Source organism: Myxocyprinus asiaticus, chromosome 10 (genome assembly GCF_019703515.2).
Source record: "Myxocyprinus asiaticus isolate MX2 ecotype Aquarium Trade chromosome 10, UBuf_Myxa_2, whole genome shotgun sequence".
Classification (NCBI taxonomy): Eukaryota; Metazoa; Chordata; class Actinopteri; order Cypriniformes; family Catostomidae; genus Myxocyprinus; species Myxocyprinus asiaticus.
Genome location: NC_059353.1, coordinates 24847338 through 24863628, shown reverse-complemented (window position 1 = coordinate 24863628; position 16291 = coordinate 24847338). Strand labels below are relative to the sequence as shown.

The following is a 16291-nucleotide window of genomic DNA, read 5'->3' as shown; positions in this document are numbered from 1 at the left end:
CCATCGGGCTTGTCGTGGATTCAGACGTTTTGCTCCTTTGATGTATTCAAGGTTCTTATGGTCGGTGATTACTTGGAATGGATGGACAGAACCTTCAAGCCATTGGCGCCACTTTTCTAGCGCAGCCTTCATGGAGAGTAGTTCTTTGTTTTCAACATCATAGTTCCTTTCAGTGGAGTTCAGTTTACGGAAAAGAAAGCACAAGGATATAGTTTTCCAGGGTTACTGTGGCATTGAGAGAGAACCCCTATGCCGCAGTCTGAGGCATCCACTTCCATAATGAATGGTTGGTTAGGATCTGGGTGCTTGAGAATGGGGGCAGATGTGAAACTGGTCTTCAGGGTGTCAAAGGCTTTTTGAGCAGAGTCAGTCCATGGTAGCTTGGATGGTTTTCCTTTGAGCAAAGACGTTAAGGGACAGAGATGAGACTGTAGTTGCGGATAAACCTCCTGTAGAAGTTCGCAAAACACAGGAAACATTGTAGCTCCTTAACAGTGTTGGGAATTGGCCACTCCGTGACTACCTTGTTCTTGGAATCATCCATCTTAACACCTCTGTGGCTGATGCTATACCCTAAGAATGTTGTATGGGTAACATGGAACTCACATTTCTCTGCTTTCACATAGAGTTAGTGTTTCAGCAGGCAGGAGAGGACCATTTTAACGTCTTTATGTTGTGCTTTATCTTGGGAGTTTATGAGTATGTCGTCAATGTAGGCGATGGCACATCTTTTGAGGAGGTCTCTGAAGATCTCAATGATGAATGACTGGAACACAGCTGGTGCATTGGCCAGGCCATAAGGCATCACCTGGTATTCATAGTGCCCCCTAGTGGTGATAAATGTGGTTTTCCTCTCGTCTCCCTCTCTGATACGAATCAGGATGTATGCACTTCTCAAATCAAGTTTGTGTAGATGCGTGCTTCACGTAGTTGTTCTAGGGCATACGGAACAAGAGGGAGTGGGTACCTGTACTTGATTGTTACGGTGTTCAATCCTCAGTAGTCAATGCATGGACAGAGCCCTCCATCTTTCTTCTCAACAAAGAAGCCTGCTGCAGCTGGTGAAGTGGAAGGTTGAATTAACCCTGAATCTAAAGCCTCCTCGATGCAAGTCTCCATGGCCATGTTTTCAGGTCTTGACAATGGATAGGCTTTGCTCCTAGGGGGTGCCATGTTGTGAAGTAATTCAACAGCGCAGTCCCAAGGATGATGAGGGGGTAGTTGGGTTGCCTTGACTTTGTTGAATACCTCAGCGAATTCAGAATATTCCCTGGGGACCTGGATTTGAGCTTGGTTCTCAGGACTTTTGACGCTGGTAGTCAAACATGGCATGGTGACTGTGACATGAAGACAATTTGACTGACAATAATCGGACCATTGTTTTAACTCATCCTGGTTCCAGGAGATGATGGGATCATGGATAGCCAGCCATGGATGATCCAGGATGAGAGGATACTTGGGTGAGTTGATGATATAAAGAGAATGTATGAACCAATCCAATCCGTAGTGTCACTGGAAATGTTTGGTGAGTGATGCCTGTGCCTATAGGTGCATTATTCACAGCAGCAATGTTAATGGTGGGTATACAAGATACTGTAGGGATATGGAGTTCTCGTACTAGACCTCGGTGAATTAAATTCACGGCAGCCCCTGAGTCGACGATTGCAGAAACACATTTCAGTTTATCAAAGGAGAGCTCAATGGCAAGAGTGAAACTGTGGTGTGTGGAAGATGAAATATTCATGGTACTCACAATAGTTCTGGAGTCTTGATATTTCTTGCCTTTGTGAGGGCATGTGGAGTTTCGATGATTCCTTTCACCACAGTAATTACATAGTCGCTCCTTATGACGACGATCGCGTTCTTCATCAGAAACTCTGGTATAGGCGAACTGCATCGGTTCAGGAGCTTTGGGGCATGCTTGCACTTGACTTTGAACTGATGGTTGTGACTTGGAGCTAATCCTTGAGCGTGGTGAATTACGCAGTAAATTATCAATCCTTACTGCCAATGAAATGAATTCAGTAAGTGTTGCCTCCTCACCCTTACATGAGAGTTTGGCCTGCAGATTGTAATTCATTCCCTCTCTGAACACAGTCTTGAGTGCAATTTCATTCCATCTACTTTGGGCTGCTAATGTCCTGAAGTGTATGGCAAAGTCAGCTGCAGAACGTGAACACTGGCGTACATGAAGCAGCTGAACAGAGACATTTTTTCCTCCCTCTGGGTATTCAAACGCTTCATGGATCTGGGAAGCGAAGTAATTGAAAGACGTTTGAATCTGATTAACGCTCTCCCAAACAGCTGTGGCCCAGTCTAATGCCTTTCCGGTAAGTAATGTCATCATAAATGCACATGCTTATTAGTTTAAATGTGAATGGATGCATAATTAAAAAGGAATGTTACAAACATGGAAGAGCTCGTTTTCAATACGACCATAATCTAATAAATATGTTTTGATTCAAGAATTACACTATTTAATATTTAAAAAAAAAAATGAAGACAATCTCCTTGCTCATACATGCAGTGATAGGCTAGAGCAACTCAATCAATGTAAAATAAAAAGTGCCCACAGCCATTGATCTAGAGTCAGCTCTCCACTTCTCAATAGTAATTAAGATTTACCTTTAAAGTTAGGAAACTGATCCAAGACCAGCAGGTACGAGCAGCATTATCTCAGAGCGGCATTCAGAATTCCCTATCCATACCTATTTCTCTTAATACTCACATCGTGCCTGTGGCCAGGGGAAGGCTAAGCCTCCCCCAAACCTACACAATCCGCCTATGTTTAATACAGAAACATTCATATTTAAGCCACTACTAGATACATAAAAGCTGGCAATGATCATTAAATTCTCTGCCTTTAGATTAAAGCCATTACAAAACCCGAGTGCTTACATTAATGCCTAAGGATACAGCCTTGATATTTCTCTCAACATGGTAACACAAAGTGTGAATCTGTGCTACCGTGTAAGCACTGACACTTACGTTGTTCATAGTGCAGTCATACCCATATTCCCAAAGAATTACAGTTTGAAGCTTTGTTTCTTTGGCTTGCCACAGAAATGCTTAAGCTACCGAAGTTGTTGGCAGAAGACATGGTTGACAGTTGACAGTCATTGGTGCAGCAAGAAAGAAGGAACAAGCCTATATCTTCTAATAGCTGTAATTGAGCAATAAAAAAACAACATAATAAGAGCAGACATGTGTCAAGTGTATAGTTTACACTTAGATTCATATTTGTTGGCCACTGCTTCGCTCAAGGCAATGAAAAAAATGCTGCAGAATCTTGGCAATGCTGCCAAGTGGAATGCTGAACTAGATCAAAACACAAGGATGCATTTCAAGCTTGTGATATATTAAACAAATTATAAAGCTGTGGCAGGGTAATCGAAGACAGACACAGTGGGACTTGACTTAGACTTGGCCTTAAAAGACTTGAGACTTTACTTGGACTCTGCATCAGAAGTGGTAGCACACTGGACATGAAGCGCCATGCCGCGTCACGGCTAGGACACGGCAAAGGTATCAAACACAGGACACGTCGATGCGGTTCAGGTGGAAGACAGTAAACACAAAAGTTACCAAGATTTTTCCTTTATTCAAGAATGAAGAAGGCTAGAGTAAATAATCTATGTCTTTTGATAATGATTTGGATTGAATTTAATGGAAAATATGCGAGTTGCCCTCTGTCGCACAGCAGAAATTTGAGCAGCCTCTGTAGTCGAAGCTGGGCGGCGCCAACAGACGGCGAGTGGCGGCAGTGTGTGCACATTCAAAGAAAACCATTGTTTCAAATTTTAGAACGCACCATGTCATCCACCAGATGCATCCAGTGTGCGACTTCCTTTACGAGCATGTCTAACTCGAATCTATAGAGTGTTATAATAAAATAATACAAGTACAATAATACCTATTTTATTATAACTAGCCACAACTCACACAGCAAATTTTTGATTTTGTTTAGTGACTCTTGAGTAACTGTTTACTGCTTCCCTCCCCAGAGTCCTGACAGAAAGTGGCTGATTTTTGATGGGCCAGTTGACGCAGTGTGGATTGAGAACATGAACACTGTACTAGATGACAACAAGAAGCTTTGTCTCATGAGTGGAGAGATCATCCAGATGTCCCCACAGATGAGTCTCATCTTTGAACCCATGGACCTGGAGGTGGCTTCACCAGCTACGGTGAGTTGGAAAAGCAAATGTTAATCTTGTTTTACAAGAATAGTTAACCCAAAAACGATAATTCTGTCATCATTTAGTTACCCTCATGTTGTTCCAAATCTGTATGACTTCCTGTCTTCCAAGAAACAGGACTCTTATCTATTAAAATAAAACTAGACAGCGATCCAGGGCTGTGAAGCTCCAAAAAGGACAAAAAGCACCATAAAAGTAAAATAATAGTAGTCCATTTGACTCATCCACTATAATTCAAGTCTTCTGAAGCCAGAATAGCTATTTGTGAGGAACAGACTAAAGTCATTCGTTGAAAATCTTCCCCTCTGCTATAGCTCTCAAATCAAATTCACACTTGTGCACATGTAAACTCTGCACCTCAAGAAACACCGTGTCACGTCATTGATTATGGCATAGTATGAAATCATTCTATTATTTTATTTTTCAGAAATGCATTTGATTATAGTGATATTCTTTTAAGACACATGAATTTAAATCCTAAATTCATCTTGGATGTACCTACAACACTGATATTGTGAATCATCAGATGCATAAGAATCCATTTGCAGAGGTTTTATTTAGCAGAAGGACCAAGACACACAGCAAAAGGGAAATCCAAAGATAAAGCACAGTTCAATGCCAAAAATCAGTACAAAGTCCTAAGGGCAAAACACAAGAGTTATCCAGTAAACCAGGCAAAGAGATCAAAACACAAATGATGTCAGAGAGGTAGATTATGCTCAGAACTGTAGTAAGTAAACAACAATACTTCACATTGAATGAAGCAATCAAGCCAGTATAAATACACTGACTGATAATGAGTTAAGCATCCACAGGTGTGCATGATACCCTCAGAACTCAGGTGAGGATGACCTCTGATGGTGAGAGGTGGAGACTGCGGATGTAGCGACTGTGACATACTATATATATAGTCTTACATGTTTCAAATTCCATTACTGCTAAACATGCTTCAGCAGACACTTTGTAATATATTCCTATGGATATTCCTGTAAAATATTTCACCTACAAAGGCAAGTTTACAGTGCACATATTTGTTTCTATTAGGTAAAGTATGATGACATTTTATGAAAATATGTCGCATTTCCCAACACTATTTGATATATCCCTATCAGAGGAGATACATATTTTAGAAATTGCCATCACATTCAGACAGGCTCTGTCTTTGATGTTTGGGTTGCAAAAAAACTAGGCCATCAAATTGGATTGTCATTCGGCAAACCTGTCAAACGATGCCTAACCAATTCATTGGCAGTGCCACAATAATATACCCACACTGCTCTTCCTCCCACTCACATCCTATCTAAGAATGACATAATGGCATGCTGCTGCAGGATTCCTGCTTTCAGAAACACCAACGTGATTTCCTCCCGTTCTTTATCTCTGCGTCTTCTGCTAAGATGGCTTTGTATCTGCCTCACATATCCCAGCCTGAGGAAAGGCTCTTAAAATTATGGCTCTCAGCTCTATCTGACCCAGTGTGGGCAGAAGACTCTGATTTAAAAGAATGGATGATGATAATAGAGATTAAACAAGCATGTTATAGAGAAGGGAAGTGTGCGAGAGCAATATCAAAGTGTGTGTGAATGTCTGTGTGTTTTTTGGTTGTTTGTGACTGCCACCAGATCAGATCAAAGCCGACGCTAGAGAAAAAGTGAGAGGGAAAGAGTGAGAAAGAGATCAAATCTGTCTGGATCTCTTGTCTTGCTTTGTCGGAAAAAGAAAGCGCTCTAGCTCGTTCTCTTTCTCACTCTTTGACTCAAAGAGCCTGCTGCAAACTAGACCAAAGTTTCATCAAAATTCAGTTGAATAAGCAAACGTGTTCTCATAGGTCATGCTAGGCTGAGATGTCTCCCACGGCTTAACACCTGTGCATACGTGCTCAGTTTACAATCTACTTACACCTCTACCATTCAATTGTGCCTTCTATGGGAGCCAGTTTCTGACAGCTGTTTCCATCATGTAACCTTGGTGATGTGCTATTCATCAAATCTGAGCTACGAAAGACCTCTATCTTTATGAGTAACCCAATGCAGCTGCCGCACAGATTAATAAAATGTAAGTTGCTTGAACTATGTGCCATGCCAGATGGCTTAGTAATATATGAAAAGTTTCGTACCCTTTTGAGTATGTCCACATCCTTTAGTAAGAGCTGATGTGTTCATGAGTCCTGTTTGTATGCTGCTCTGTGATGTGATGTTTATGACTGTATGTACACTATTGGCAAAAGTTTTGAAACACTTGACTGAAATGTTTCTCATGATCTTAAAAATCTTTTGATCTGAAGGTGTATGCTTAAATGTTTGAAATTAGTTTTGTAGACAAAAATATAATTGTGCCACCATATTAATTTATTTCATTATAAATCTAAAATGTAATTAAAAAAAAAAGTTTTTGAAATTGATGACTTGGACCAAATAATAAGAAAAGTATCCAATAATAGCCCAGCATATAGATGGGAACTCCTTCAGTACTGTTTAAAAAATATTTCAGGGTGATACCTCAAGAAATTGGTTGAGAAAATGTCAAGAGTACATTTCTGAAAATTCTAGGCAAAGGGTGAGTACTTTGAAGATGCTAAAATATAACACAGTTTTGATTTGTTTTGGATTTTGTTTAGTCACAACATAATTCCCATAGTTCCATTTATGTTATTCCATAGTTTTAATGACTTTACTATTATTCTAAAATGTGAAAATTTATAATAAAAAATGAGTGTTTCAAAACTTTTGACCGGTAGTGTAGTTCATGAGTAAAGATAAGTTATTCAGTTCAATGTCAGTGCCTAATCAAATGTTTAGGTCAGAACTTGTTTTTGAAAATTTTAATGCAAGCTTGAAAATTACTACTGTCTGCACAGGTATCTCGGTGTGGTATGATCTACATGGAGCCTCACATGTTAGGATGGAGGCCAATGATGTTGTCCTGGCTCAACACTTTGCCATCCACTCTGAGCTCCATGCACAAAGATTTTATCACTGGCCTCTTTGACCGCATGCTGCCTGCATGTCTGCAACTTATTCGTAAAGGCACTAAGGTACAGCTGTAACTGTTCTATAGATAATGTTTGTTTTTCACTCAACTGGAAGGCATCTTTTTCCAATGAACATTTTTTATTGACTCAAAAAATACACAACTTTTAACTTTTAACCCCTACTAATATCCCTCCCCAATCACCAACCCCACCCTGACCCCCAACGGACACCCCTGTGGTCACATATAATAATACACACACACACACACACACACACACACAAACACACACACAAAGAAAATATAATAAACATACATAGTTAAAATAAACTTCTCTCTCCCCATCCCCTACCCGAGGGTCCCCCAAAAATGCTAAATAATTACCCCATTTCTTAACAAACAAGTCCCCAAACACCAGCTTTCTACTTGCCACCTCTTCGAAAGCTGCCACCATGTCCATCTCCGCACACCACTCCGGAAATGACTTCCATACCCTTAAAATAACTTGTCTGCCAATCATGATACTGGTCAGAACCCAATTTTGTATATGTTTATCCCCCAAATTTATGACTGCCCCATCACCCGAAATCTGGGGCAGATAAAATTTGAGTGCCCAAAACGTCACACATACAACTCTGAACCTTCAACCAAAATTGTTGAACCTTAACACACCTCCACAAAACATGGGTTGTGTCTCCATTTTCTGATTGGCATTGCCAGCAGGTGGATGTGTCAAGCCTATACAATGTAGAGGGGGTCCAATAGAATCTATGTAAAATCTTAAATTGCACAAGGTGAACCCTTGCATCTCTAGATGCAGACTTGACATTTTTTAGAATCCAAGCCCACACTCCCTCCTCCAATACCAAATTTACCAGAATACCAATACCATCTTTCTCCTATAATCTCTTGAGAGAAGTTGAAGCTCCATCCCCCAGACTCTGAATTAGCAGGGAGTAATACACTGATGCTTCATGACCTTTTCCAAAAGCAGTAATCACCTCTCCCAGAGTATCTGCCACTTTAGGGGGGTGTGTGCTACTCCCAGAAACAATACAGTGTAGGTGGTGCAGCTGTAAATACCTATAGAACTGAGATCTGGGAATCCCAAAATGTTGAACCAAATTTTCAAAAGATCTAAACACTCCACTCTCATACAGGTCACCGAGTGTAGTAACCCCCCTCACAATCCACTCTGACCAGCAGAAAGGGGACTTATTAATACATCATTTAGGGTTCAGCTATATGCTTGAGGCAACATTTAAATAAATGTCTGAATTAAACACTCTGGACACTTTTGTCCATACTGAGTGCAAATGCGAGATAACGGGGTGTAACTTAACTTCTCTGATTAGTTTGATAGAAAGTCTTTGCAATGGCAAGAACTTCCTGTTCAATACAAAACCAGGGAGGGACTCTCTCAGGTGGAAGCGACCAATGAGCCAAATGTCTGAGACCGAATGCATAATAATAAAATAAAATCTTGGGTAGGCCTAGCCCACCTTTGTCAATCGGCCTATGTAACTTATTAAAATGTAATCTAGGACATTTACCATTCCAAATGAAGGACTTCGCTATGCTATCAAATTGCTTGAAATAAGAGAGGGGGGACATCTACAGGGAGAGATTGTAACAGGTAGTTAAATGTAATTTTTAAAGTAATCATATTAATAACATTAACCTTCCCAATCATAGATAAATGTAATGAAGCCCACCTGCCCACATCGCTCGAAAAACGTTTTATTAAGGGGTCAAAATTAACTCTAACTAAATCAGACAAATTTGCTGGAAATAAAATGCCTAAATACTTAATGCCCTGTTTGGGCCACTGGACGGTACCCGGCTGGAAAGCCGTTACTGGGAAGTACGCTGTCAGAGACAAAGCTTTGGATTTAGACCAGTTGACTCTGTATCCCGAGAACTTAGAAAAGGAATTAATAATTCTGTGGAGGCAAGGCATAGATCTAATGGGGTCAGAGATGAATAATAAAATATCATCTGCTTAAAGCAAAAGCTTATGCGCCACACCTCCCGCCACCACCCCTGGAAAATCATTTTCCCTTCTTATCACGGCTGCTAATGTTTCCAGGGCAAGACGGAATAATAATGGGGAAAGAGGGCAACCCTGCCGGGTGCACCTATCCAGAGTAAAATAATCTGAAATTAATCAATTTTTTTGTACCGCTGCTACCGGGTGTCTATAAAGTAACTTAATCCATCCAATAAAAGTATTCCCGAATCTGTATATTTCCAAAATCTTAAAAAGATAATCCCATTCTACCATATCAAATGCCTTTTTGGTGTCAGTTGAGATGGCAGTGACCCGAGTCTGATAATTTGCCACTAACCACATGATACTGATGAAACGCCTAATGTTATCAGAAGAGCTACGGCCGAATAAACCCCACCTGATCTATATGTATAAGAGATGTCATAACTTAATCAGTTAGCCAGAATTTTTGACAATATTTTTATGTCTAGCTGGATCAGGGAAATTGGACGGTAACTCTTACACTCACTTGGATCTTTGTCCTTTTTAAGATTCAGACTGATCCGGGCTTGTGTCATGGTTGGAGGAAGCTTTCCATTCTTTAATGATTCCGTATAAACTTCTAACAAAGGTGGAGCCAGTTCTGTAGCATAAGCTCTAAAAAATTCAGCGGCAAAACCATCTGGCCCCGGAGCCTTGCCTGTAGGCAAGGCCTTAATTACCTCGCCAAGCTCCTCCAAGGTGATCTCAGAACCAAGAGAATTTTTTTGCTCATTCGTCAATTTAGGGAGTTCTAATGGTTCCACAAAGTTTATAATGTCTTCATCAGTAGACAAAGACGTGGAACTATAGAGATCAAGATAGAACTCTTTAAAAGCATTATTAATATCAATGGCTGAGGTAAATATTTCACCACCAGCAGATTTCACTGAGGGAATGGTAGAAAAAGACTCTCTCTGTTTTATATATCTAGCCAAAAGCTTCCCTGCTCTGTCCCCCGACTCAAAATATGACTGTCTTGCCCTGAATGGCCAAAACTCCACCTTCCGTGACAAAATAGTATTATATCTATATTTCAATCGGGTCAATTCTCTGAGGCCATCAGCTGACATACGGCGCTTCAGCTCTGCCTTGGCACTTTTAATATTCCCTTCCAACTCCACAAATTCTCGTGCTTTGGATATTTTGGTGAATGAGGCATACTGTATGATCCAACCCATAAGAACCGCCTTAAGTGCCTCCCAAGCCATGCCCACAGAGGATACTGAGGTCCAGTTGGTCTCCATATAGACAATAATTTCAGCCTTTAGCATTTGTTGGAATTCAGAATTTTGCAAAAGGGATACATTAAAGCACCAACTATATGATTTTATTTTCTCCATATGTGGCAACACCTCTAAACTCACCAGGGCGTGATCTGAGGCTAAAATGTTTCCAATTGAGCAATCAACAACAGATGAAATGAGGGACTTAGATATATATATATATATATAAAAAAATCTGTTCTAGAATAAATCTTATGGACTGATGAAAAAAATGTATAGTCCCTACCAGATGGGTTCAAAAGTCTCCAAATATCTGTAAGACCAAGATTTTTACACATCCTGTGAAGTGTCAGTGTTGCTCTAGGGGGCCTACACACTTTTGCTTCACTATGATCAAGGACTGAGTCCATCAAAAGTCTCCTCCCAATATTATATCATGAGGGGTGCCAGTGTCTTGCAACATCCTTTCAAAATCTGTAATATCCCTGATCATCAGCATTAGGTGCATAAATATTAGCCAAAATCAAACTTTGCCCCTGAATTTCTGCTAAAACAATAATGACTCTTCCTAATTTATCTTTAATCTGTTTGAGATATTTGAATTGTAGATGTTTACTTATCAATGCTCTTACTTGAGCCAGCACTAAAGAAAACATGTCCACCCCATATCTTCCCAAATTTTTCAGCTTCCTGCGGGGAAAGATGCGTTTCTTGAAGAAACATTATATCTCTTTTTTTTCTTTCTTTTTTTTTTTTTATTTTTTTTGTATATCAGAGAAAAACATACACACTGACCAAGAATGATACCAGTTATCAATCCTGAATACAAATACCTTAAATTTCCAAAGGTTTTACATTTTCCCTCTCATTTAACAACAACTATATACAGTATAACTTGGGGGGGGCTAACATATTATAAGACAAAGACGATATCTTACATACATTTTTTCTAACAGTTCAGTAAAAATCTGACCGTATGGGTTTAATGTATTCAGTCCATTTAGTCCAGATTAGGAAAAAGGAATCAGTCTGAATTTTTAAAGAAAAAGAACGTTTTTCCATCACGTATATATTATGTATTATATCTATCCATTCTTCAGCAGTGGTTTCAGCCATTTTCTTGTGATTGTTTTTTTACTGGCTGCCAGAAGAATCAGCATTAGTTTCTTATCATTTTCATCCCACCCCTTAATGAAATGTTACCCAAATATAGTGTTTCACATTTGAAACGAATTACCACCCCAAAGATATCCTCCAAATTAATCTTAATCTCTTGCCAGTAGAGAAGAAGCCTTTGGCACTCTCAAAAAATATGGTGATGATTAGCTTCACTTTCCCCACATGATCTCCAACAGCCTGCACCTAACCCCTGGTGTCTTTTCTGAGAGGGAGTAGTAAAAAATCATATAACATTTTTCCAGCTAAATTCTCTCCACAGTGCTGAATTTGTGGATTTCCATGGTAATTTACAAATATTACCCCAATCCTCCCTAGAGATTTTAAGGTTCCCTTCTTTTTCCCATTTGTCTTTAACATATAATGTATTTTCCGGTTTAGCTTGGAGAAACCCTTCATATAAATTTGAAACCACCTTAATACATGGGTGAAATGTACATTCTGATAAGAACAACTTTATTATTCCTATCTCAGTTGATTCCAATAATGGCCTAATATTTTGGTCTATATAATGTCTTACTTGGAGATATCTATAGAAATCACTTTGACTGAGTCCATACTTCTCCTTCATAGAGTCAAAACTTTGAAGTATTCCCTTACTGAAAAACGTGAGATAATTTGAAATACCATGTCTAGCCCAGGTTTGGAATCTATCATCTGTTCTATTTGGGACAAAGTCTGTATCAAATGCACACCATCTTAGAATTCTGGATGTATCTTCTAAACCACACAATTTTACAGCCTTGTGCCAAACTTTTAATGCTAGGTTAATCCATGGATTTGTTTTATCAACTAATGTATTCTTTAGTTTGTTATCCACAATCAGAGCTGCTAATGGAATTCCTTCTATCATTTTGCTCTCTATGTCCTTCCATCTAGCCGAGTATGATGGACAACTCCAACAGACTAAAGGTCTTAACTGGGCTACATAATAGTATAGTTGTAAGCAAGGAAGATTTTACCCACCTCTTTCTTTTTTTAGTTGTAGTGATTTATATTTTATTCTAGGTTTTTTACCTTGCCATAAAAATTTTGATATTAATTTATCCCATTCCCTGAACTGTTGCATTGGTATTTCTAATGGAAGTGTCTGGAAAAGATATAACAATTTTGGCAAAATATTCATTTTAACAGATTCGACTCTGGAAATGAAACTTAAAAATGGAATGATGTTCCATCTTAGTAAATCCGATTTTATTTTCATGTTTAGAGGACCATAATTCAAATCAAATAGTTTTGAACAATCTCTCCGAAGCTTTTCTTCCTTCTCTATGGAGGTTCATGCCCTTCAGTACGTTGGCCGCTTCTCTGCCATGTCAGTCGCCTAATCTGTTCCGTAAGACTGTCTGGAGGGCTGATGATTTGCACAGGGAATCCTCTGTTTAACATATCTCGCGTTGCCTCCTCAACTGTATCATAAATCTTCACTCCTTCCTCATATTGCACCTTCAAATGTGCATAACTTATGTTTTAAACCTCACTTCTCTGTCTTTCAGAACTTTCCGTACTTCTGCAAATTCCCTTCTCATCTGAAGGACTCAGAGGGTGTAATCATTGTCAAAGCTGATTTGCTTTCCCTGCCAGATGAATCCTCTTTTTTGCCAAGCTAGCCGGAGTATCTGTTCTTTGGTTACAAAGCTTAGAAATTTGACAACGATTGATCTTGGTTGTGCATCCGGAGGTGGCTGCTCACTGAGTGACTGGTGAGCTCTCTCAATCTGGAGTGTTGAGTCTTCTGGTATATTGAGATTTTCTCGAAGAAACTTTTCCAGAAATGCTGTCATGGTCGGAGAACCTTTCTCTGCACCTTCGTGTATTCCATATATCCTTACGTTTTTATGTCTGGAGCGGCCCTCTACATCTGTGATTTTCGATTCCATCATAGCGTGAAGCTTTAGCATACCCGTGAGTACTTCCTCTACATTCTGAATCCTTTCTTCCAATGTTACGATACAATCCTCTGCCTCTTCCAATCTAGAGTTGGTTTTCACAATTTTCCCCTTAATGTCATCGAGTTGGGTTTTATTATCTCGACGAAATTCGGTCGTGTTGAATCTCCCTCAGGGGTACTTGTGGGCTGTTGTAAGTGTGCCCGGTTTCATCGTCGTGTATTTCCGATGTTTGTACATTTTTCTTCGTTTTACACCTAGTTTCCAACTTATGCCCCCTTCACCTCACGAAAATAAATTGCATCCAATGTTAATTAAATGTTTTTTGGGGGGTTTCACATATATTCTCCTCGGGAGCTCTTTCTCTATGCTGCCATCTTGTCGATGTTTCAACCAGAAGTCAAGAAACACTATATCATATTTCTTACATTTAAGAAAAGAAATAAACTTCCTTCTTTTTATGGGGTGCCCCAACCCATTCACATTCTACATGGAGAGAGACAATACAGTCATATTAACATTTGACGTTTTGACATTTTGACATGTAAGAAAAAATGGATTGTGTGTCAAAAACAAAATTATAAAGACCACATTCCAACATTAGAGCAACAAACAAACCCAGAACTTCCACCAGAAAAAAAAGAAAAAAAAAGAAATAGATTAATTAAGAAATTAACCCTGCGCACAACAGCGCCAACTGGCGTCCATCCCTCTACACTCAAACAGTTCATGTATGCCTACGAGAGCCCCCGTGACAACTTTGCCATCGGATTGCTCGAATCCGGTGTTTATATACACATTTTTTGAGACAGAATTACACAACAGAAAATAATCTATAAAACAAACTCCAGCCAATATGAGGCATAAGCACAAAGAACGTGTAGATTCATCCACATTACCATCCCGAAGGTGTGTTCCTCCACAAAACAAACTCCAGCTGCTAGCGGAACCAGCACAAAAAAAAAAGCAAAAAAAAAAGCTGTTCAGTTTCCTTGGACAGTCAAACGAATGTTCAGTGAGTCAGGCCCACTCGGCTGTTACATGAGTGCAACACATGCCCTAATCACTCTAATGATTTGCAAGAAATATTCCACTAAACAGACTCCATCCAATAGGAGGTACAAGCACAAAGAGCATGCAGATTCATCTACATACTGTCCCGAAGGAGTGTTATTCCACAAAACAAACTCCAGCCGCTAGGCGAAACAACACAAAAAGAAACAAAGAAGGCACTCAGTTTCCTCGGACAGTCAAGTGAATGTTCAGTGAGTCAGGTCCACTTGGCTGCATCACAGAATAACTTACTCAGTCCATTAACTTTATCAAGGACAATGCTTTCTGCGGGCATGTAAATGTTTTACGGCCATCCTTAGCATCTATTCTCAATTTGGCCAGGAACATCAGTGCAAAAGCGACCTTCTGTTGATGTAAGAGTTTTTTGCATTCCTTGAATCGATCATGTTTCTCTCTTGTCGAATTTGCAAAGTCTGGGAACAAGAAAATGCTGTGGTTCTTCCAAGAAAGCCTTCCTTTGCTCCTTGCCTCGTGTAACACAAGATCTTTAACGGATGATCTCAGAAATTTGGCCAGAATTGATTGGGGCCTGTCTCCTTCTGCCGATCTCCAAGCCGGAACTCTGTGAGCTCACTTGATTTCCAGCTTATGGCCTGTTATGTCGAGCAGACTCGGGAAGAGCTCATCTAGGAATTTCACCATATCTCGTCCTTCTTCGTTCTCAGGAATTCCAACAGTTTCGCCGGTTACGATTCTCAAGGTCTTCTAACTTTCCCAAATGCGTTCCAAGTCTATCTTGGTCGCTAGGAGTTAGCAGCTAATTCCCTCTCCATTGACTCCAGATAATCAATCCGTTTCTCGACGTCCCCCATTCTTGTAACCAACTCAAAGAATTTCGTCTCCATGGCAGTGATCGATCAACTTATTACAGCAAGATCCTCCAAGTCCGCAACGACCTTCGCCAGCATCACTGACATGCTTGACAGTTGACGCTGAATCTCTCTCGCCGTACCATCCAAACTGAGTCCCTGGTCTGCGGCCCTGTCTGGGGTATCAGCTTGAGCACGTAAGTATCTTTTAATGTCTCCAGAGCCCGAGGATTTTGAATTCTTCGAAATATTGTCTTCATAGAACAGTTATGGAACAGGGTGTATCGAATCTCACCGGTTTATGACACGAAACGTATTAAAAACTAGCAAAGTGCGCAGAGCTCACCGTTCACACGTCCGAGCATGGTGCCACACGACTCTCCCACTAGAAGGCATCTTTAATATTGAAAACAGCACCCACAGGTCTGATATTCCAACTATGTGAAACTATGTGAAAACAGTGGGTGGATTATTTGGCAATTCCCTTCATTATCCATCAAGCTCAAAGGACTCCTCAATTTGGAATATGATTAAATATATTTGTTAGTTTTAAGAATTTATACTCTCTAAACATACCAACATGACCGGTCATACAAAGTTCCCATAGTTCCATTTATGTTATTCCATAGTCTTGATGACTTTACTATTATTCTAAAATGTAAAAAAAAAAAAAAAAAAAGAAATTAGAATAAAGTAAGTGTTTCAAAACTTTTGACCGGTAGTGTATATATATATATATATATGTATGTTCAAAATGGGATAAAAAGCTAATTTTGTGCTTTCTTCAAAAAAAATAAAAAAATAAAATAAAACATTTTTCCTGACAGTCCTGTTTTGTCTGGTAGTGCTTGTAGTGCACGTTTGTTAATAACATTTTTGTTTGGGCAAGCGGTTCTTCTTCATTCTTCTTCATTTACAG

At 39.6% G+C, this 16291-nt stretch overlaps 1 protein-coding gene across 1 annotated transcript in view; it reads left to right on the top strand.

Annotated features, from left to right (window-relative positions):
• The window catches only part of dnah7 (dynein, axonemal, heavy chain 7), a 135273-nt gene that overhangs the window by 60383 nt on the left and 58599 nt on the right, over positions 1-16291 (top strand). Inside the window, exons 32-33 of the mRNA XM_051709515.1 lie at positions 4005-4187; positions 7057-7233. Of these exons, the coding sequence (XP_051565475.1) occupies positions 4005-4187; positions 7057-7233 (360 nt within the window). The remainder of the gene's footprint in view (positions 1-4004; positions 4188-7056; positions 7234-16291) is intronic.